At 37.9% G+C, this 22,912-nt stretch overlaps 1 protein-coding gene across 13 annotated transcripts in view; it reads left to right on the top strand.

Moving 5' to 3' along the window:
• BCL2L13 (BCL2 like 13) overlaps positions 1–22,912 on the top strand; it is an 84,478-nt gene that overhangs the window by 30,536 nt on the left and 31,030 nt on the right. For 4 of the 13 annotated variants that reach the window (XR_005379693.1, XM_038576235.1, XM_038576240.1 and 1 more), the window contains one exon: positions 12,692–12,835. Coding sequence is in view for 12 of the 13 variants with exons in the window: in XM_038576240.1 (XP_038432168.1) it covers positions 12,692–12,835 (144 nt within the window). In the remaining variant the exon portion in view is untranslated. Of the gene's footprint in view, positions 1–1,391; positions 1,549–5,624; positions 5,719–12,691; positions 12,836–22,912 lie in introns of those variants that run through there. The other 9 variants (XM_038576228.1, XM_038576229.1, XM_038576236.1 and 6 more) reach the window with 7 other exon arrangements.

Genomic DNA, 22,912 nt, shown 5'->3' with positions numbered 1-22,912 from the left:
TATTAATGAGAGACACAGAGAGACAGAGACACAGGCTGAGGGAGAAGCAGGCTCCCTGTGGGAAGCCCGATGTGGGACTTGATCCCTGGACCCCTGGATCACGACCTGAGCGGAAGGTAGTTCTTCAACCACTGAGCCCTTGCTTGTGTATTTTTTAAAAAATATTTTTGAGGGAGAGACAGCAGTGAGCACAAGTGGGGAGGAGGGGCAGAGGAGGAGGGAGAAGTAGACTCCTCACTGAGCAGGGAGCCCTTGCAGGGCTTGATCCCAGGGCCCTGGGATCATGACCTGAACTGAAGGCAGACACCCAACCAGCTGAACTACCCACGTGTCCCTGTGTATTTTTTTTTAAAGATTTAATTTATTTTGTATTTTATTTTATTTTTTTAAGATTTATTTATTCATGAGAGACACACAGAGAGAGGCAGAGATATAGGCGGAGGGAGAAGCAGGCTCCTTGTGTGGAGCCCCATGTGGGGCTTGATCCCTGGACCAAGGATCACGCCCTGAGCCAAAGGCATATATCCTCAATCACTTACCACCCAGGCGTCCAAAGATTTAGTTTATTTGTGTGAGAGAGAGAACAAGAGCAAGAGCACATGTAAGTCGGGGGAGGGGCAGAGGGAGACAGAGATTCCACATTGATCATGGAGCCTGACACCCACAGGCTCTATCCCATGACCCTGAGATCATAACCTAAGCCAAAATCAAGAGTTGGATTCTTAGAAAAAAAAAAAAAAGAGTTGGATACTTAATCGACTGAGCGACCCAGGCGTCCCTTGGCTTGTATATTTTAGCATGTCAGTTTTGTCTTTTCGTTCTCCTAAAACTAAGGTTTTCCATAAAAATCTTTCTTTAAAAAAAAAAAAATCTCTAAACTAGGACCTATTAAGCATTGTGTTCCAGGAAAGATTAATATCTCATAATGATTGTCTACCTTTTTAAGTGGCTTATAAGTGTTGGTTATAATAGTAGATGTCTTAATTCCCTGAGTTATTTTTAAATACCTTTTTTTTCCTAAATATTTTATATATTCATGAGAGACACAGAGAGAGACAGAGATATAGGCTGAGGGAGAAGCAGGCTTCCCACAGGGAGCCCGATGTGGGATTTGACCCCCAGACTGGGATCATGCCCTGAATCAAGGGCAGCTGCTCAACCGCTGAGCCACTCAGGCACCCCAATCCCCTGAGTTTTAATAGCACAACTTTTTTCCCCAAAAATTTTAAGTTTTTTTTCCCGGTAATCTCTATACTCCACAGTGTGGGATTTGAAATCATGACCCTGAGATCAAGATCCCATGTTCTTCCAACTGAGGCAGCCAAGTGTCCCTGTAGCACAATTCTTGATATTATTTATTAAAATAGGTTTTTCTTTTACCCTATCTTCAGCTTTCACCAGCACAGGCTTTGACCGTCATACTTCTCCTGTGTTCAGCCCTGCCAACCCAGAAAGCTCAGTGGAAGACTGCTTGGCTCATCTTGGAGAAAAAGTATCACAGGAACTGAAAGAGCCTCTGCAAAAGGCATTGCAAATGCTCCTCAGCCAGTGAGTTACTATCATTGCTGAGTGGGAGCATGATTCTCTAAAGTAGTCTCTGGATTTCTCTTGCAGCACTGGGTTGATTAAGGCTTTGTTTTAGGTGAACGATGTCACTTCTCACTTTACTTTTTCTTTCTTTGCTTTTTGTTTGTATTTTGAGTGACAGCTTTTACATCAAAGTGGTGATTTAACAGTTCCGACATGGATTTGATCATTTGTGTTTACTTGTTGAACTCTTTGGTTTCAGCAGCTGTTTTCACTGCTTTGTAAATGTAAATAGGAGCTATTTCACTTGTTCTGACCACTTTTTACTATCATTCTCTCTAGGGGCCAACATAAATATAATGGTTATGGTTTTATGCATTGCAATGTGCAATTAACATCATGTCAGTATTTTAGGTATCTCACATGTTGCTAAACTTTGTGATCGCACATCTGTCTGGAATTGCTGCCACATTCGTATAGTGGGACCTTCTCTACTAACTGTGGTTTTGACTGTTCAAGCTAAAGGCAAGAAGCTCAAAGTGAAAGCACATTAAAATAGAACCAAGTCATTTAATGTAAATCTTAAAAATTTTTTTCCTCTAAATCTTTACTTAGAATCATTAAGGAATTGGTATGAATTAGAAAAAAATTTGTTTTAATGAAGAATGACATCTAAAACAGGATGAAGACTGTTTTCTTCACTATAAAGGGTCAGATGCCAAATTACTGGTGTAGGTACAGGTAATTCCTTACTTTCATATCATATGTAACCATTTGTTAGAGGGAAGAAGTTTGAGTTTAAGGAGAATTTGGTTTGTTTCTATGTGTCCTGGTGACATTAGCAAATATAAAAATCCAAATTATGTATAGGATACTGAAATGAAAATCGTATTTGGACTTTCTTAACTGTATACATAGGACAGTTTAAATGAATCTGAAGAGATTGCGAGTGGCTAAAAATAAAACTTAAAAAGGAAATTTGGATGTACAGCAATGGTTTTTAGTGTTCTGTGAAGCATAGGGGACCCGAGATGGTGAGGGACAGGATGAGTGGGTGCCATGCTTCTTACATCAGAAGAGCTATATTTTCATATATATATATATATATATATTTAATGATGTTCCATTAAGATTTGAAGAAACCTACTGTTTTGCCAAAAGAAAAAAACTTGTAAGAGCTATTGGGACTGGAAGTAAAATAACTGAGAAGTAGAAACCAAATATTCTGTTTCCAATTTTGGTACAAACTATTTGTGGTTTTAAGCAAACCATTTCATTTGATATCTGAATTTCCCCATCTATTAATTTTAACTTTACTGGGATATTATAAGCTCTCTGAAGAACAGATTCATTTAGGTTATTAGGTGTTTTTTGGGCATCCTTTTAGTAATTTATAGGAAAAGTTGATATCTTTTCACTGAAAAGTAAATTATATTTAAAAATCTATAGTCGGGTGACTACTTGGTGGTATTTTCCTCCCAGACCCTCAATGCTGAGATAATTATTTCTTTTTTAAAATTTTTATTTATTTATTTAAAGGTTTAATTTTTAAGTAATTTCTATACCCAGCGCAGAGCTTGAACTTATAACCCTGAGATCAAGAGTCCTGCATTCCACTGACTAATAAGCCAGCCAGGCACTCCTGACAAAATTATTTTTTAAACTGGTACCTCTGGTTGTATATCACAGTCAGGCTTCTCTATGAATAAATTTTTTTCACAGTAATCTACTTTTGAATGTTGTTAATAAGCTCTGTCACTAATACCTTAGAAATAAGTAACTGATGGTGAACTAGAAGTATTATACAGGTTGATAGGAATAGTTTGTAAGGTGGAAAATACCACCTACTCCTTCCAACAGTTTTGTTTAAGTGGGAAAATAATCCTGAACTCTTCATAGCCAAGCACTAGCAGTGTGAAGAAGTTCCCCCTGCCCCTTTTTCTTCTTTGCTATGTTCAGGTAGCTCATTAGATAGGGCTGATCTATCTGTGTATTAGATTTTCTGTGTATTAGATTTCCTTTGAATGTGTTAGTCTGCTGGATCTTTTATGTGCATGTATGTGTGTACATATAATGATTCAAATCATGTTTCATTCTGAAAGATGCTAAAGTACTTTAGCCTGATAGACAAACTACCAGTAAGGACTACTGTGACCCACAGCAGCATCACACATTTCAGGAGAGGAAGTGAAGGGACTGATAGACACAAGTAAACATGAGGGAGGATATGGATAGGTAGACTGTGTAGTATCTGAAATTCAAGTTTTATGACTACCTCCTCCTATTGAGCCCATGACTTCTAAAAATTCTAAGCTTACTTTAATGGTAATGTAATATCAGGAAGTTAGTATATAACATCTTATAAAAAAAGGTCATCCTACATACCTTACCTCCTTTCTGCATCACTGTGGTATTGATTTTACATTGACTTATGTAAAAGAAGGATAATGTGTGTCATCAGAACTGGTTCCTGAAGTATGTAGACTACCACTACACAATAGATGAAATACAAGTCACGTATATGCAATTTAAAATCTTCTAACAACCACATTAAAAATTAAGATTTTTTTAATATGTTTTATTCGGCCCAATATATTCAGAATATTATAGTTTTAACAGGTCCTCAGTATGAAAATATTAATGAGCTATTTTGCATTCTTTTTTCCTTACTAAGTCTTAGAAATCTAGTGTGTATGTCTGCTTTCAGCATATCACTAGCCACATTTCAGATGATCACTAGCCGCATGTGGCATCAAGACATTATTGTGATATGTTACAGAATCCTAATTTAAAATAGGAGTAGTAAAAAAAATAAAATAAAACAGGAGTAGTGTGGTCTGTGGACCCAGATCTAGTTGGTTATGAATTCCTGCATTGCTGGTTGCCAGCTATGTAGATTTGGGATAGCTTCTTAGCTTTTCTTTTCTTTTTTCTATTTATTCATGAGAGACACAGAGAGAGAGGCAGAGACATAGGCAGAGAGAGGAGCAGGCTCCGTGCAGGGAGCCCGATGTGGAACTCGATCCCGGGACTCCAGGATCATGCCCTGGGCCAAAGGCAGGCACTCAACCACTGAGCCACCTAGGCGTCCCAAACTCTTAGCTTTTCTGAGCTTCAGTTTCCTAATGTGTAAAATGATAGTATGTGATATAAAGTATAAATATATAAAAATATAAAACTGAACAGTAGGCCACCAATAAGTGGTAGCTATCCTCCATATTAAATAAATATTCATAGGCTGAAGAGATCACAGACACAAGTCAAAGCAGAAAATGGCTTTGGAATGGATTTTAAATTCCTATAAAAGCAAGACTCCTCCCCTTTTTTACATATATGTTAATAGTTTGCCCACAAAAGTGAGGGGTAAGTTTTATTAAATCTGATATTCAGGCTATTGATGCTTTCATATGCTACTTAGCACTAAGTATTTGTTGTTAAGACATGAAACCAAGTCTTATACATAGTACCCAAAATCCTTCAATAAATTAGTGAGTGTTGTTGTCATCACTCAGTGGTTTTTTAGTTTTGGGTGTGACTAGAACTTAGTTGGAATTAATCAGAAAAGCTTATCTTTGCCCTCCAGGATTTTATGTCATAAGACTCCAAGTTAAACATAGAGCTCCGTTTACTGGCCTTATTTTAGCCCAACTCCTTAGATCCTCAGTTTAAGAGGTCTTTCAGTGACATATTTCTTTAAGTTTTAAATGTTTTAAATTTTTTGCCTTTTAAGAAAGTTAAAATTGTGCTTTTAATAAAGAGATCATTTTTGTTAACTATTTAATCTTTTTTAATAACCCAAGTGTGTGTTTATCTGCAACATGGAAATCCTATTGGATAAGTTTCAAATACTTTAAGTTTATTTTAAAAACATTATTTTCATTATTGTTATGTTATTAACTGCTTTCCCAAGCTGATAGCATGCCTCTCAGCCTATAGGGAGTGCTTGAAGTAAATGCATACCAAATGTTAAAAGCCACATCTCATACAAATCAATATACTGAATATTCTTTGGTACTTTAGCAAAAAAGTTCAACACAGAATAGTTACTGTATTTTTATTCATCTGGAAATTTAGAATTTTCCTTCTTTGTGACCCAGACTCTTAAAAAAAAATCTCTACAGGCCAGTGACATATCAGGCATATCGGGAATGTACTCTGGAGACCACAGTTCATGCCAGCGGCTGGAATAAGGTATTAACCAAATTATCTTTTCTCTTACAAGATTTTAGTGTGTTGATTAAAGTGCAGGAGAAATTGCTAACATCATATAAGAAAAAACTATTAGAGCTCATTATTTAATGCATAACTCCAATTGTGTTAAGTGGATGTTTTTTATTAAAGTGGTTTTTTGATTAATGATGTGAGATTATGGGTGGCCCAGAAATATGTGTCCCATAGGATGCCATTCTTCCTTCCTTTTCTGTTCTGAATTCTCCATCATTTCTTCACTTCTCTGTATTAGACATGACATTTACCTCCAAATGGTTGTTTGCTACCCTGTGTGTATGTCTTGGGGTGAAAAAGAATAAGAGCTTCATTTGGGAGACTGCTTCTTCTGTTTTTTTCTCTTTTTTTGTTGTTGTTGTTCTGGTTCTCTTAAATGAGTGAATACCATTTGTGTTTTATAGTTTACAAGGTATCTCATGTCACATCTCATTGGATCATTACAACCATCCTTTACAGAAAACAGAATGGATTTTATAGCTTTTGTCTTGTTATTTAGTTAGATCAAGTGAGAAAAAAGTCAATTGTCCTGGACACCTTGACTAGGAAATGTTGGAAGCAACACTAGAGCTGAGAACTCAGGTCTTCTGATTCCAGCTTTAGTTTTTTTTCCACTGTATCATACTGTTTATCCATGATCTCAGACTGTGTTATCCATTTATCAACTTGAAAAGGCAGAAAGTGTAAGTACAGGAAGGCTCAGCTCAATTTGAGGAAGAAGTGTGACTCTTAGTGATCTTGTGCTAGGGATGAGAAAATTCAGTAGAATTATTATTTTTTTAAAGATTTTATTTACTTATTTGATGCACAGAGAAAAGGTGAGCACAGCCCGTAGAGGCAGAGGGAGAAGCAGACTCCCTGTGAGAGCACAGCCTGTAGAGGCAAAGGAAGAAGCAGACTCCCTGTGAGCAAGGAGTCTGACGTGGGGCTCCATCCCAGGATCCTGGGATCATGACCTGAGCTGAAGACAGACGCTTAACTGACTGAGCCACCCAGGCACCCCAGAATTATTTTTATAAATAGGCACCTCTGCTCTGAATTTAAGTTTTAATTTTATCCAACAATTCCATACATCACTCAGTACTCATCATGACAAGTGCACTCCTGAATCCCCATCACCTATTTAACCCATCCCACCACCCCTTGACTTTTACTTAGAATTCTGTTAATAGTATGAGACAGACCATGTGACTTTACGTACCTAATTGACATATATTGTTTTTAATCACTATATAATACAGGCTTTGGAAGCATTATAGCTTAATAATAAGCATCATAGGCTTTGTAATTGCACTTGTTTCAAATATCAGCTTTGCCACAGACTAGAATCATATCTTTGGACAGTTTGTTAAGCTCTCTGAATCTTAATTTTTTTTTAAGTTTTGTTTATTTAAGTAATCTCTACACCCAACATGGGGTTCTAACTCATGACCCTGAGATCAAAAGCTGCACAACCTTCCAACTGAGCCAGCCAGGTGACCCTCTAAATCTTCATTTTCACATATGTGAAATGGATCTAATAATTCTAACTTCATATATTTAACTAGATTTAAATGACGTAATATAGGTTAAATGCTTATTTAGCACATTGTGTGGCACCATAGTAACCACTCAGTAAACAGTGGCTATTACATTAGATTTATTTATTTATTTATTTATTTATTTATTTATTTATTTTTTATTTATGATAGTCACAGAGAGAGAGAGAGAGGCAGAGACACAGGCAGAGGGAAAAGCAGGCTCCATACACCGGGAGCCTGATGTGGGATTCGATCCCGGGTCTCCAGGATCGCGCCCTGGGCCAAAGGCAGGCGCCAAACCACTGCGCCACCCAGGGATCCCTGCATTAGATTTAACAGATGAGAACTTGTTCCAAAATAGTCACTATTCTATATATTGACAAATTGAATTTAAATAAAATATTTAAGTAAGAAAAAGAATAAGCTGCTGCCTTAAACTACATTTTCGTTTCATTTAAATAAATCTAATTCTTTAGACAGGTAAAAATAAAACAAAGTAGTCACCGTTATGGGGTTTTACTGTGTTATTTAGCTGCAAATAAGTTATTTAAAAAGTTTGTTTCGGGACACCTGGGTGGCTCAGCAGTTGAGCCTGCCTCAGCCTAGGATGTGATCCTGGAGTCCCAGGATCGAGTCCCCACGGGGCTCCCTGCATGGAGCCTGCTTCTCCCTCTGCCTATGTCTCTGCCTCTCTTTGTGTGTCTCTTCTGAATAAATAAATAAAACCTTTAAAAAAATAAAATAGTTTGTTTCATTTCCTTTCTTGGAATAAAAAAAACACACCCTTATTTAGATATTGAAATATATTTATTTTATAAATAAAAATGAGCTTGGTTATGATGTATTTCTTAGGATATCAAACAACACATGTTTAGGTACCTAATATTACTAGCCTTCTTCCCTTATTTTATGTATGTTCTCCTCCCCACGATCCTAGGGTCGTCCTAAAGGAAAAAAAATCTGAATAAACCCCAGATTTCATTATCTCTCTTCACTCATCTGATTTTTCCATTCTTTGCTTCATTTTAGTCCCTTATCTGAACCAAGGGCCAAAGCTGTGGCTTGAATAAATATCTCACATAAATGCGGCATGCCATTCAGAATATTACTTGCTCTGCTGAATCCAATATTCCTCTCTTACTAAGTTCTCTAGGGCTGAAAAGAATATGACTGTCTGGTAGGTAAATAAGGCTCTAATGAAACACGCATCCGAGAGAAGAGGAAAAAAAAAATGTCCACAGAGCATGCCACATTAGGGATAAACTGAGTATCAGTTTATCTGTATAGGGATTCTGAAAGTGTCTTAGTAGAATACTCTTTTTAAAAAAATATTTTGTTTACTTATTCATGAGAGATACACGGAGAGAGGCAGAGACATAGGCAGAAGGAGAAGCAGGCTCCCTTCAGGGAGCCTGATGTGGGACTCGATCCCAGGACTCCAGGATCACAACCTGAGCCAAAAGCAGACACTCAACCACTGTGCCACCCAGGTGCCCCTAGAATACTCAAATCAAATCAAATCAAATCAAATCAACTGGGGAAAAAAGCTGGTCACAAACATTAATATTATGATCCTTTATTTTTTTATTTTTTATTTTTTAATTTTTATTTATTTATGATAGTCACAGAGAGAGAAAGAGAGAGTGGCAGAGACACAGGCAGAGGGAGAAGCAGGCTCCATGCACCGGGAGCCCGATGTGGGATTCGATCCCGGGTCTCCAGGATCGCGCCCTGGGCCAAAGGCAGGCGCCAAACCGCTGCGCCACCCAGGGATCCCCTATTATGATCCTTTAAAAAGAGAAGTCCAAAAAAAAAAAAAAGTCCATGTCTAAATGTAGGAATGTATATACCTAGAAAAATAATTTAAATATGTACCAAAATTTCCTACTTTCTGGATTTTATTGACTGCATCACTGCAGTCATATTCCTCTGTATCTATTTTTTCTTTTCATTGGCAGGTAGATCTAGAAGCCTAATCATATTCAAGTTTGATCTTTTTGGCAAGAATACTTAATTGGTAATGTTCCATATTTCTTGTTGCATAGCACTGGGTGATAAATAATGCCTGGTTGTGTCTTAAATTTTATTTTGAAGTAAATAATGCTCAAACATTCAAACCTAATCAATCAATACAGATAAAATTTGTGGGCTATGACATTTACTACAATTGTTAAGTTATAAAACAGTTACTAAATAGTAAAATGATAGATCAAAATATGTATTTTATCATCATAGATATCTATTCTACTGGAGAGGAGATCCTCGGAGCTATAAGTTAATATTCTTTATTTTTTTTACCAAGCAAGTTCATACATTCTTTAATAATAGGATAATAGTGCTAAGTCTAACTTAGTGGAAGAAGGTGCCACATAGTAAATATGGGGAGACAATGAATGGAGGTATTCCTTTTTGAATACTTACTCAAAATTACTTAGCATTCCTTTACAAAAGTTGTGGGAGAGAAAAGTAATTTATATGTGTTGTGGGGATTACTATTATCCAGTAAGGAAATGACTTACAGAGAGGAATTCAAAGAGTAAGACTCGTTGCTTTTTAGTCTTAGGAGTATGAATAGTGAGGACCTTCTAGGAATGGATGCTTGGGGATCCAGTTTTTTGTTTTGTTTTGTTTTTTTAAGCTTTTTTTTTTTTTTTTTTTTTTCTAGTACTGGCGGGGGGGGGAGTACAAAAAAATATCTGGTGTAAGGTGATAAATTCTTGTGGATAGTACACTGCCAAATTGATGGAATCAGTTTTAGAAATAACTTACAAAGTTTCATGTGTGATCACAAAAATTAGAGGGCAAAGGGTTTAACTATATAGACAGTCTAAATTATACTTAAAAGATAGTGGGCCTGGATGTCATCATAGAGGTCCCTGAATATAAATGTCAAATGAGTAAAAGAGACAGAACACATATCACCAAGAATATTACAATTAGAATTTGTTAGTTCTGTAAAATGAAATTTCTGCACTCTGGTTACAACATTTCAAGAAAGATAACAATTGAGATGGAGAAGATCTGGGAAGGGGTAACTTACATGATCAAAGCAGTAAAGGAATTGCCATATGAAGAACAGGGTAAAAGATTAGTAAATTTCAGCCTAAGAAAATAGTGAATGAGATGGAATATGATTAAAGACTAAGACGGTCGTGAAAGAGGATTACAGATTTATCTCTAGATGATTATATAGTAAAACTATGGCATCTACTTTTTTTTTTTTTAGATTTTATTTATGTATTCATGACAGACACAAAGAGAGGCCCAGGGAGAAGCAGGCTCCCCACGGGGAAGCTGATGTGGGACTCCATATCAGAACACCGGGATCACTTGCCCTGAGTGCAAGACAGATGCTCAACCACTGAGCCACACAGGTGCCCCGGGCATCTACTTTTTGATACATGAAGGAGATAAATTTGGAACAAATAAAAATAAGTATTATTTTAGATAGCAAGTAAAAAACTGTTTGCAACTCATTTCCCTAAGAGGTAATAGAGCTAAACATGAATAACTTTAAAATATTGCATATTAGTAAATTAATATGGGAAATTAGATTGTTTTGAAATTAGGCCTTTGAAATTACTGTGATAGGAGTCAGCGGGACTGACCAACAAGCTGTACCTTACTCTCCTGCTAGGAAAGAATACTGAGGGTAGATGAACGATATGTTTTGGGGGTAGGGTTTTTTGTTTTTGATTTTTTGGTTTTTAATAGTATGACAGGTTTTCTAATTATGAAGAAAGCCTAATATATTCTCTGTAGGCCTAGACCCCTCTGTTCGTGTTGAGAACGTTTTTTTGTTTGTTTGTTTGTTTGTTTGTTTTTGAGAACGTTTTTAAATATATTTTGGACTGGAGTTCTTTTATAATATCAAAAATGGAAGATACGTGTTTGTTGCATTCTTTCTTTCAGACTTTGATACAGATTCCCTAAGGACTGCTTTTACTTACAAGCCAATAATATTAGTAAGACTCTAAACTCATTATCTTTTTTGTTTGTCCTCTCCTGCACAAATATTTTGTAATCCTTCAGTTATTACCTTGGCAGTAACAAGGAATTGGAATTGGTTTCATTTCCTTTTCCAGGCATGTGGAAACCTCTTGATGTTTTAGACTAAAGAGATTGCATGCAGATGGTTAGTTGAAAATGCTTACTTCTTTTCAATGTGCAGTTGTTTCTGGAAGGCAAAGGACTCTCAGGTGTCCCTGTCATAAATTTTGACAGTTTTTAAATATTGAGCCACAAGGTTATTAAGAATGATAATAATACCTCCTTAGGTTTTGTTTTGTTTTTATATTTGTTTATTTATTTACTTATTTGAGGGAAAGATAGAGCACAAGCAGGGGGAGGAGCAGACTCCTTGCTGAGCAGGAAGCCCCACCTGGGGCTGGATCCCAGGACCCTGAGATCATGACCAGAGATGAAGGCAGATGCTTAACCGACTGAGCCACCCAGGCGCCACCCCTCCCACCCCCCATTTAGGTTTTGGTGACTTTTATAAGATAAAAGATATTAAAGTTTTATAAGATAAAAGCTGATAATTTCGAAAGTTCTTCTTTTCTTTTCTTTTTTTTTTTTTAAGATTTTATATATTTTCATGAGCCACACAGAGAGAGAGAGAGAGAGAGACATAGGCAGAGGGAGAAGCAGACTCCCTTCTGGGAGCCCGATGCAGGACTCGATCCCAGGACCCTGGCATCATAACCTGAGCCAAAGGCAGATGCTCAACTACTGAACCACCCAGGTGTCCCTGAAAGTTCTTATTTTCAAATAGATAGTAAAAGCACATGATACAAAATGCAGTAAGTCCAAAAAAGTATACATTGAAAATTTTTTCCCACCCAGTTGCCAATTACTTTGTTCTCTTCTTAGGCTACCACTATTACCAGTTTCTTGTATATTTTTCCAGAGATACTATATGAGTATACAAATGTGTGTGTGTATGTGTATGTGTATTTTAAACACAAATACTACCATTATTATATACACTGTCCTGTCACTTTCCTCACTGAAAATATGTCTTGGTGATTGGGCAGTAAACAATCTAATTCTTTTTAACAACTACATGATATGTTGCCAAAATTTGTTTAACCAGTCCCTGATGTGTTGTTTCTAGTCTTTCCCTATTATAAATAACATTTCAAAAAAAAAAAAAAACCTTCAGTGAATTTTCTATACATGTTTCATATACACAAGCCAATTATTTTCATAAAATAATTATTTCTCCCACCCTATGATATAAAATCTACATATATTATTCACAGACATTATAGTTAAGGGTCAGTATTTTATTCCTTTATTATAATAAAAATGAGATTCCATAATGTTGCATCCAAGTCATAATTTTCTAGTAGTTGAACACATAAAATGAATGATAAGAATTGCAGTTTGTTTTTTACTCTCTCATCTTTGCATTGAAGATTTTGGTGCCTCTGGTTTTGCTACAACAAATGCTTTTGGAGTTGACAAGACGTGGTCAAGAGCCTCTGAGTGCATTGCTACAGTTTGGTGTAACATATCTGGAGGACTATGCAGCAGAGTACATCATTCAACAAGGTGGCTGGGTATGAGCTGTTATGTATATTTTTTTTTCTTTAAAAAAAGGTTAAGCTTCTCATTGTGGTTGTTTTTAGCAACATAGGTTTAATATGAATATTATTTAATATTATCTAACATTGATTGCATCATCAGTGGCAAGACTATTCATATGGTTTCACTATTAAGATTTTACTTACAGCAAATTGATAGGTGTTTTTAAATAGTTCTTTTACTTAGTTCTAATTATGAAATATTTTGTACTAACAAAAAATATTTAAATAATTAAAGGATAAGGAATAATAAAATGAATGCCTATATATTTGCCATTCCAGTCGAAGGAAAGAACAGAGCCAATACTTTTGAATCTTTTCATATGCCCTTCCTACATTTCAGCATGGTCTTACATACTTCACAAGTATAACTCCTGTTTTGGGTTTTGGTTTTTTATTATAGTTTAATCATACATATATATGTATCTCAAGACAATACATTATTTTATATGTTCTGAGCTCTATGTGAATAATATACGGTGTGTATTCTTCTAAACTCTTTTTTTTTTCACTCAATGTTGTTTATTCTTTTTTTTTTTTTTTTTTTAATTTTTTTTTAAATTTTTATTTATTTGTGATAGTCACAGAGAGAGAGAGAGAATGAGGCAGAGACACAGGCAGAGGGAGAAGCAGGCTCCATGCACCGGGAGCCTGACGTGGGATTCGATCTCGGGTCTCCAGGATCACGCCCTGGGCCAAAGGCAGGCGCCAAACCGCTGCGCCACCCAGGGATCCCTAATGTTGTTTATTCTTGAGACTCTCCTTGGTCATTGTTTCTCAAAATTTTTTTTTTTTTTTCAAAAATTTTTTTTATATCACTCCCTTAGGAATCCTGTTTATTTATTTTTTAGGATCCTTTTTAGACATTTTTATCCTAATCATCTCCTTCCTCCCCCATGAAATTTTAATACTGCAGATAGAAATCTATTTATGTACGTACTGGTGCTGTTTGAAGGGTGGGCCACAAGTGATTGTAAGATTTCCCCCATCTCACCAAACTATTTTCCCTCTCAAAATGATCGGCATTGAGAATACATGATCTGGGTTGATATATTGGTTGGTGTTTGGTATTCAATTGTGTAGATATGTAACAACTTATTTCTCTATAATCATATCAGTAGACATTTTCACCTTTTTGCTCTTATAGACATTGCTGTTCTCTGGTGATATACTTGGGAGTAGAACTTCTGAGTCCAAGGGTATAGATGTGTTCAGTTCACAAGATAATGCCAAGGTGTTTTCCAAAGTGGTCTTCCAACTTATACTCTGTCAGCAGTATATAAAAATATAAAAATTTTGGAGGGTGCCTGGGTGGCTCAGTCCATTAAATGTCTGCCTTCAGCTCAGGTTATGGTCCTAGGGTCCTAGGATCGAGCCCTGCGTCAAGCTCCCTGCTCAGCGGGAGCCTGTTTTTCCCTCTACCTCTGCTCATGCGCTCTCTCTCTCACTCGCTCTGTCTCTCAAATAAATAAAATATTTAAAAATAAATAAATAAAAATAAAAATTTTTGTTGTTCTTCATCTTCCCTAATACTTAATATTGTCAGACTTCTTAACTTTTAAAATCATTTATGAAAATAAGATTACTTTTTTTAAAGATTTTATTTATTTATTCATGAGAGACACAGAGAGAGGCAGAGACACAGGCAGAGGGAGAAGCAGGCTCCATGCAGGGAGCCCGATGTGGGACTCAGTCCCGGGTCTCCAGGGTCACACCCTGGGCCAAAGACAGGTACTAAACCACTGAGCCACCCAGGGATCCCAAAATAAGATTACTTTGTAATAGGCTTAGATTTATAAAAATGTTTTAAAGTTATAATGACTTTTATCACTTAGCCCCAACAGTTACTGACTCATTGCCAGTTATGCTTTATTCACACCCTAGTAATGTCTCTTTTTAATATTATTTTGAAGCAAAATTCAGGTATCATACAATTTTATGTATAAAAATTTGAGTATAGGGATCCCTGGGTGGCGCAGTGGTTTAGCGCCTGCCTTTGGCCCAGGGCGCGATCCTGGAGACCCGGGATCGAATCCCACATCAGGCTCCCGGTGCATGGAGCCTGCTTCTCCCTCTGCCTGTGTCTCTGCCTCTCTCTCTCTCTCTCTGTGACTATCATAAATAAATAAAAATTAAAAAAAAATTAAAAAAAAATTTGAGTATAGGGGTGCCCAGGTGGCTCAGTTAGTTGGGGATCTGCCCTCAGCTCGGGTCATGATCCCCGGGTCCTGAGATCGAGCCCCTCATTGGGCTCCATGCTCAGCAGAGTCTCCTTCTCCCTTTCCCTCTGCCCCACCCTGCTCGTGCTCTCTCTCGCTATTTATTTATTTATTTTCTTTATTTTTTAAGATTTTATTTATTTATTCATGAGAGACAGAAAGAGAGGCAGAGAGAGAGGCAGAGGTATAGGCAGAGGGAGAAGCAGGCTCCATGCAGGGAGACCAATGGGGGACTAGATCCCAGGATCACACCCTGAGCCGAAGGCAGACACTCAACTGCTGAGCCACCCAGGCGTCCCTCTCGCTATTTCTCTCTCTCTCTCTCTCAAATACATAAATAAAATATTTAAAAAATATTTCAGTAGGTAGGGAAGGTAAATGGAGGGATGAGCAAAATAGGTAAAGAAGATTAAGAATAAATTTATGAACACTGAGTACCATATAAAATTGAGTCGCTATATTGTACACCTTAAACTAATGTAACATTATACTGGAATTAAACCTAATAGAACATTTAGTATACTGGAATTAAAAAAAAAAAATTCAGGGCAGCCCTGGTGGCCCAGCAGTTTAGTGCCGCCTGCAGCCCAGGGTGTGGTCCTGGAGACCCGGGATCGAGTCCCACATCAGGCTTGTTGCATGGAGCCTGCTTCTCCCTCTGCCTGTGTCTCTGTCTCTCTCTCTCTCTCTGTGCCTCTATGAATAAATAAATAAAATCTTTAAAAATAAATAAATAAATAAAATAAAATAAAAAAAATTCAGGGGAATCCCTGGGTGGCTCAGTGGTTTAGCACCTGCCTTCAGACCAGAGCGTGATTCTGGAGTCCCAGGATCAAGTCCCATGTCGGGCTCCCTGCATGGAGCCTGCTTCTCCCTCTGCCTATGTCTCTGCCTCTCTCTCTCTCTGTGTCTCTCATGAATAAATAAATAAAAATCTTTAAAAAATAAAAAATAAAATAAAATAAAAATCCAGGAGTGTCTGAGTGGCTCAGTTGCTTGAGCATCTGACTCCGTTTTTTTTCTTTCTTTCTTTCTTTCTTTTTTTTTTTTTTTTTTTTTGAGCATCTGACTCTTGATCTTGGCCTGGGTGTTGTTGATCTCAGGGTTAGGGGTCCAGGCCCCTCATCAGCCTCTACACTGGGCATGGAGCCTACTTAAAAGTAAAAAAAAAAATTTTTTTTTTCAGTATGTATCACTAAAAAATAAAGGTTTTCTTTTTTTTTTTTTTTTTCTTTTTAATAAAGGTTTTCTTTATTTTTATTTTTATTTTTTTAATTCTTATTTTTAATTTTTTTAAAGATTTTATTTATTTATTCATGAGAATATACAGAAAGGAGAGAGAGAGGCAGAGACACAGGCAGAGGGAGATGCAGGCTCCATGCAGGGAGCCCAATGCGGGACTCTATCCTGGGTCTCCAGGATCATGCTCTGGGCCGAAGGTGGCACTAAACTGCTGAGCCACCCAGGCTGCCCGGTTTTCTTTATTTTTAATCACACTACCATTATTACATCAAAAAAATTAAAAATGATTTCATATCCTTAGATATCCTGTTAGCATTCAGATTTCTAAGTGTCTCAAAAATATCCTCTCTTAAAAAAAAAAATCCTCTCTTTTGGATATGAAGGTGATCTGGCTATGACAGCTGTCACCCCACTGATTGCCAGGTTTGATTTGACTGATCTGGCTGGCCTAGCAGGTATCCTTTCTCCTTCAGCACTCCATGTGTATTCTTCTTGAGGACAACTTTGGTCAAAGAGGACAACCTTCCCTGATAGAGGAGGACTGTTCTTCCATCAAAGGTATAGGAGTAGTTTTACTTCCCTGCTACAACCTCAAAACAGGCTCTATTGGTCCATTTATAGAAGAACATAGGGTAGTCAAGCTTCTAAGAATCCAGACAGATCCAGATGAGGTGCTGCATGTGGCAATCTGCCTTTATTTCTTCTTTTTCTTTCTTTTTTTTTTTTAAACATTTATTTATTTATTTATTTATTTATTTATTTATTTATTTATTTATTTATTTATTTATTTATGAGACAGAGCATGAGCTGAGGGGATCGGCAGAGGGAGAAACAGACTCCACTGAGCAGAGAGCCTGACTCAGGGCTCGATCCCAGGACTACCTGAGCCAAAGGCAGATGCTTAACCAACCCAGGTGCTCCCAGACTGCCTTTCTTTAAAAACAAACAAACAAACAAACAAACAAACAAAAAAACCTCTCTTTTAATCTTTTTTTTTTTTCTCTCTCTTTTAATCTTTACAATGTATGAAGTTGTTATCTCCCTTTTAACTTTGGTTATTATTTCTTCATTTCTTTCTAGTTTTTGGCTTAAAATAGTTTTTTATAGCCTGGCATATTTGTGTGTTCATGTGTCCTTTGTTTTTGTTTTTGTATTTTTAAGTAAGCTCTAGCCCCAAGGTGGAGCCTGAGCTTATGACCCCAACATCAAGAGTTGTATGCTCTACTGAGTTAGCAAAGTGCTCCTCTTTTCTTTTTTTTTTTAATAACTATAAATTCAAACTTAGGGAAGCTTTCCTTTGTCTTGAAAAACAAAACAGGGGATCCCTGGGTGGCGCAGCGGTTTGGCGCCTGCCTTTGGCCCAGGGCGCAATCCTGGAGACCCGGGATCGAATCCCACATCGGGCTCCCGGTGCATGGAGCCTGCTTCTCCCTCTGCCTGTGTCTCTGCCTCTCTCTCTCTCTCTGTGACTATCATAAATAAATTAAAAAAAAAAAAAGAAAAACAAAACAAAATAACAGAGCCTTTATATCATTTGCTAATCTGATTTCATTTTTTTTAACTTTATTTTATTTATTTATTATCCTTTTTTTTTTTTTTTTTAGAGACTGAGAGGGAGAGCGGGTAAGGGGCACGGGGAGAGGGAGAGAGAGAATCCCAAGCAGGCTCTTCTACATCCAGCATAAAGTCCCCATGGGGCTTGAACTGAAATCAAGAGTTGGAGGCTTTTTTTTTTTAAGATTTTATTTATTTATTCATGAGAGACACACAGAAAGAGGCAGAGACATAGGTAGAGGGAGAAGCAGGCTCCCTGGCAGGGAGCCCGAATTGGGACTTGATCCCAGGACCCTAGGATCATGCCCTGAGTCAAAGGCAGATGCTCAACCACTGAGCCACCCAGGCATCCCAAGAGTTGGAGGCTTAACTGAATGAGCCACCCAGGTGCCCCTTGTTCTTTTTGTTTATGTTCTTTTTGTTTTTAAGATTTATTTATTTATTAGAGAGAGAGCGAGCATGCACGTGCACGGCAGGAGGGGTAGAGGGAAAGGGAGAGATTCACAAGCTGACTCTGTGCTGAGCTCAGAGTCCGATGCAGGGCTGGATCCCATGATGTGGAGATTATGGCCTGAACTGAAATCAAGAGTCAGATGCCTTACCAACTGAGCCACCCAGATGCTCCCTGATTTTGTTTTAAGAAAGACATGGTATTATATTGCAAAAGTAAGATTTATACCATGAATTATGCAGTTCTAAATCTGGTGGCACTAAAAGTAGACAATAGCATTGTTGCCCAAATTATAATCTGTTGATGGTGTTTGGGGGAAAAGAAACTCCCTTTCTACCTGGTTTCCTTTTTCCTCCTATTCAAGAAACAGAATGGAAACTGAAGTGGAAACCCTGGAGGATGGTTTCAGGCCTGCTGGACCAGTCAGACATGCAGTCTATACTTTCCTTTAAAGCATCAACTTCTTTCTTTTCTTTTCTAACTTCTGACTGAGAGTTATGGTCTGTGCTGCTGTGCATTTCTACATTAAACATATAACCTGCCTATCTTTTTATGGGGAAGGACTGTCACACTAAGGACTTCCCCTTGAACTTCTCTGTCCTGATTCATGTTGTGCATTCAAAAGAATCTCCTCCATGTCTCCACTGTAGATGGAGGGTGATGAAGGTACATGAACCAGCCCCCCATTTTCCTCATTGTCATTTTCATTGCCACTTTTGGTATTCATGGTAGCTCCACCCAAGAATCTTCCTCACCTGCATGGTGCTTTATAACAAGGGAAGAATTAAAATACAGGGAATGTAATTCATTCCCTTCTCGATTTTCAGTTTTATTATAATATAGTACATCTTAAGTTTGTTGGTTATTATAATTTGTTACAGAGAAAGAATCTGTTTTATTCAACTGAAATGTATGTGCTAAAGAGAAGAACAACGATAGGAATAATTAGCTTGTTAATATTTTTAAGATTTTATTTTATTTTTTTTAAGATTTTATTTATTTATTCATGAGAGACTCGGGGAAGGGGGAGGGGAGCAGAGACACAGGCAGAGGAAGAAGCAGGCTCCATGCAGGGAGCCCAATGTGGGACTTGATCCTGGGTCTCCAGGATCACGCCCTGGGCTGAAGGTGGCGCTAAACCGCTGAGCCACTGAGGCTGCCCAATTTTTAAGATTTTAATGTGTTTTTATTTTATTTTATTTATTTATGATAGGCACACAGTGAGAGAGAGAGAGAGGCAGAGACATAGGCAGAGGGAGAAGCAGGCTCCATGCACCGGAAGCCCTACGTGGGATTCGATCCTGGGTCTCCAGGATCGCACCCTGGGCCAAAGGCAGGCGCTAAACCGCTGCGCCACCCAGGGATACCTTTAATGTGTTTTTAATCTCTAACTTTGAATGCCCAATCTGTATTTCACATTTTTAGGTCTAAGTACACAGTTTTTCATGTGTTTAAAACCAAGAGGGATCCCTGGGTGGCGCAGCGGTTTAGCGCCTGCCTTTGGCCCAGGGCGCAATCCTGGAGACCCGGGATCGAATCCCACGTCAGGCTCCCGGTGCATGGAGCCTGCTTCTCCCTCTGCCTGTGTCTCTGCCTCTCTCTCTCTCTCTGTGACTATCATAAATAAATAAAAATTAAAAAAAAAACAAAAAAAAAAACAAGAGATTGCTTTTTTGACTAATTGGTGAAAATATATCTTCTGATACAAAGTGTCAACATGAATCATCTTTTTTTTTTTTTTTTTTTAACATGAATCATCTTTAAGGTACTTTGTATTAAACATTGTTGACAGGTCTTAAAATTTGTCTACATGATGTTGCATATCTGTTATATAAAGTCTAAGTATGATTTCCATGGGTAATGTGTTTGTCTTCAGCCACTTGAACACAACGTCAGGATAAAACAAACTGCTCAGCTGTCAAACTGGAACTGGTTTTGAAAACCAAAAGGCAGGAGGAGGTGATGGCAGCTATACTCTGTTGGATGAAGGCTCTGGGCAGATGCAGAGAGGAAAATAATATTTTGTTCTCTGAATTATAAAAAGAAATGGCTGGCATAAATGCCTTTTGGATTTCTGCAGATAGTTTTGTTTTTTCTATGATTTATGTTCAGTGATCATTTTTGTCTTAGTATATTTGAGATGATTTTTCCATTGTACTGGATTGAGAAGAGCACTTATTTGAGGCTTATAAGTATGTGACTGGTGTGAATTTTTTTTAATAGACTGTAGAGCAGTTTTAGGTTCCTAGAAATAACGAAGGAAGATACAGAGATTTCTCATATACTACCTGCCTGCACACATGCATAGCCTTCCCCATTAACAGCATCTCCTACCAGAGTGGTAGGTACATTTGTTACAACTGATGAACTTATGTGGATGCATCATTGTTACCCAAAGACCATGGTTTAAATTACAGTTTACTCTTGGTGTATATTCTGTAATTTGGACAAATTTATGATGACCTATATACACCACTATAGTATTAAACAGAGTAGTTTCACTTTTATAGAAATCTTGTGTTCCACTTATTTGACCCTTCTTCTACCTTACCTCTGACAACTACTGATTTTTTTTACTGTCTCCATCATTTTTCCTTTTCCAGAATGTTATATAGTTGGGACCATGTGATATATAGCCTTTTCAGACTGGCTTCTTTCACTTAATTTCCTCTTTTTATGTCTTGATTTTTTTTTTTTTTTTTTTTTTTTTTTTTTTATGTCTTGATTTTATGGCTTGTGATAGGTCATCTCTTTTTAGTCCTGGATTTTTAGCACACCTTTGTCTCGATGTATCACCTGTTTATTTACCCATTCACCTGCTGAAGGGAGATCTCATTGCTTCCAAGTTTTGATGATTATAATTAAGCTGATACAATCATCTGTGTGCAGGTTTTTGTGTGGACATGAGCTTTAAACTTCTTTGTATAAATACCAAGGAGTGCAGTCTGGTAAGAGTATGTTTAGTTTTTGTTTTTTGTTTTTTGTTTTTTTTTAAGATTTTATTTATTCATGAGAGACGGAGAGGGGGAGAGAGAGAGAGGGAGAGAGAGAGGCAGAGGCACAGGCAGAGGGAGAAGCAGGCTCCATGCAGGGAGCCCGATGTGGGACTTGATCCCAGGTCTCCAGGATCACGCCCTGGGCCCAAGGCAGGTGCTAAACTGCTGAGCCACCCAGGCGTCCCAGTATGTTTAGTTTTGTAAGAAACTACCAAGCTGTATCATTTTGCATTCTCACTGGCAGTGAATGAGTATTCTTTTTCCTTCATAGCCTCACCAGCATTTGGTGTTGTTGGTGTTAGATTTTGGCCATTTTACTAGATGTGTAGTGGTATCTCATTGTTTTATTTTTTATTTTTTTATAATAAATTTATTTTTTATTGGTGTTCAATTTGCCAACATACAGAATAACACCCAGTGCTCATCCCGTCAAGTGTCCCCCTCAGTGCCCGTCACCCATTCACCCCCACCCCACCCCGCCCTCCTCCCCTTCCACCATGCCTAGTTCGTTTCCCAGAGTTAGGAGTCTTTATGTTCTGTTTCCCTTTCTGATATTTCCCACACATTTCTTCTCCCTTCCCTTATATTCCCTTCCACTATTATTTATATTCCCCAAATGAATGAGAACATATAATGTTTGTCCTTCTCTGATTGGCTTATTTCACTCAGCATAATACCCTCCAGTTCCATCCATGTTGAAGCAAATAGTGGGTATTTGTCGTTTCTAATGCCTGAGTAATATTCCATTGTATACATAAACCACATCCTCTTTATCCATTCATCTTTCGATGGACACCGAGGCTCCTTCCACAGTTTGGTTATTGTGGACATTGCTGCTATGAACATCGGGGTGCAGGTGTCCTGGTGTTTCATTGCATCTGTATCTTTGGGGTAAATCCCTAACAGTGCAATTGCTGGGTCGTAGGGCAGGTCTATTTTTAACTCTTTGAGGAACCTCCACACAGTTTTCCAGAGTGGCTGCACCAGTTCACAAGAGTGGCTGCACCACTTCACATCATTGTTTTAATTTGCATTTCTCTGATGTCATATGATGTGGAGCTTCTTTTCATATGCTAATTTGTCATTTGTACGTTTTTGTTGTTTTAAAAGATTTTATTTATTCATGAGAGACACAGAGAGAGAGGCAGAGACACAGGCAGAGAGAGAAGCAGGCTCCATGCAGGGAGCCCGATGCGGGACTCGATCCCAGAATCCCAGGATCATGCCCTGAGCCAAAGGCAAGGCTCCACCACTGAGCCACCCAGGTGTCCCTGTACATCTTTGGTGAGGTATTGGCTAAGGTGTTTGGCCCATTTTTAAAATCAGGTTGATTTCTTATTAAATAGTTCTTTGTATATTTTGGATAATAATCCTTTATCAGGTGTGTCTTTTTTTTTTTTTTTTTTTTAAGATTTTATTTATTTGAGTCAGAGAGAGAGAGAGCAGAGGGGACAAGCAGGGGCAGCCCCGGTGGCGCAGCGGTTTTGCACCACCTGCAGCCTGGGGCATGATCCTGGAGACCCGGGATCGAGTCCCGCATCGGGCTCCCTGCATGGAGCCTGCTTCTCCGTCTGCCTGTGTCTCTGCCTCT

Source organism: Canis lupus, chromosome 27 (assembly GCF_011100685.1).
Source record: "Canis lupus familiaris isolate Mischka breed German Shepherd chromosome 27, alternate assembly UU_Cfam_GSD_1.0, whole genome shotgun sequence".
Taxonomy (NCBI): domain Eukaryota; kingdom Metazoa; phylum Chordata; class Mammalia; order Carnivora; family Canidae; genus Canis; species Canis lupus.
Note: the sequence above shows the minus strand (reverse complement) of the source record. Positions and strands in the feature narration are given on the sequence as shown.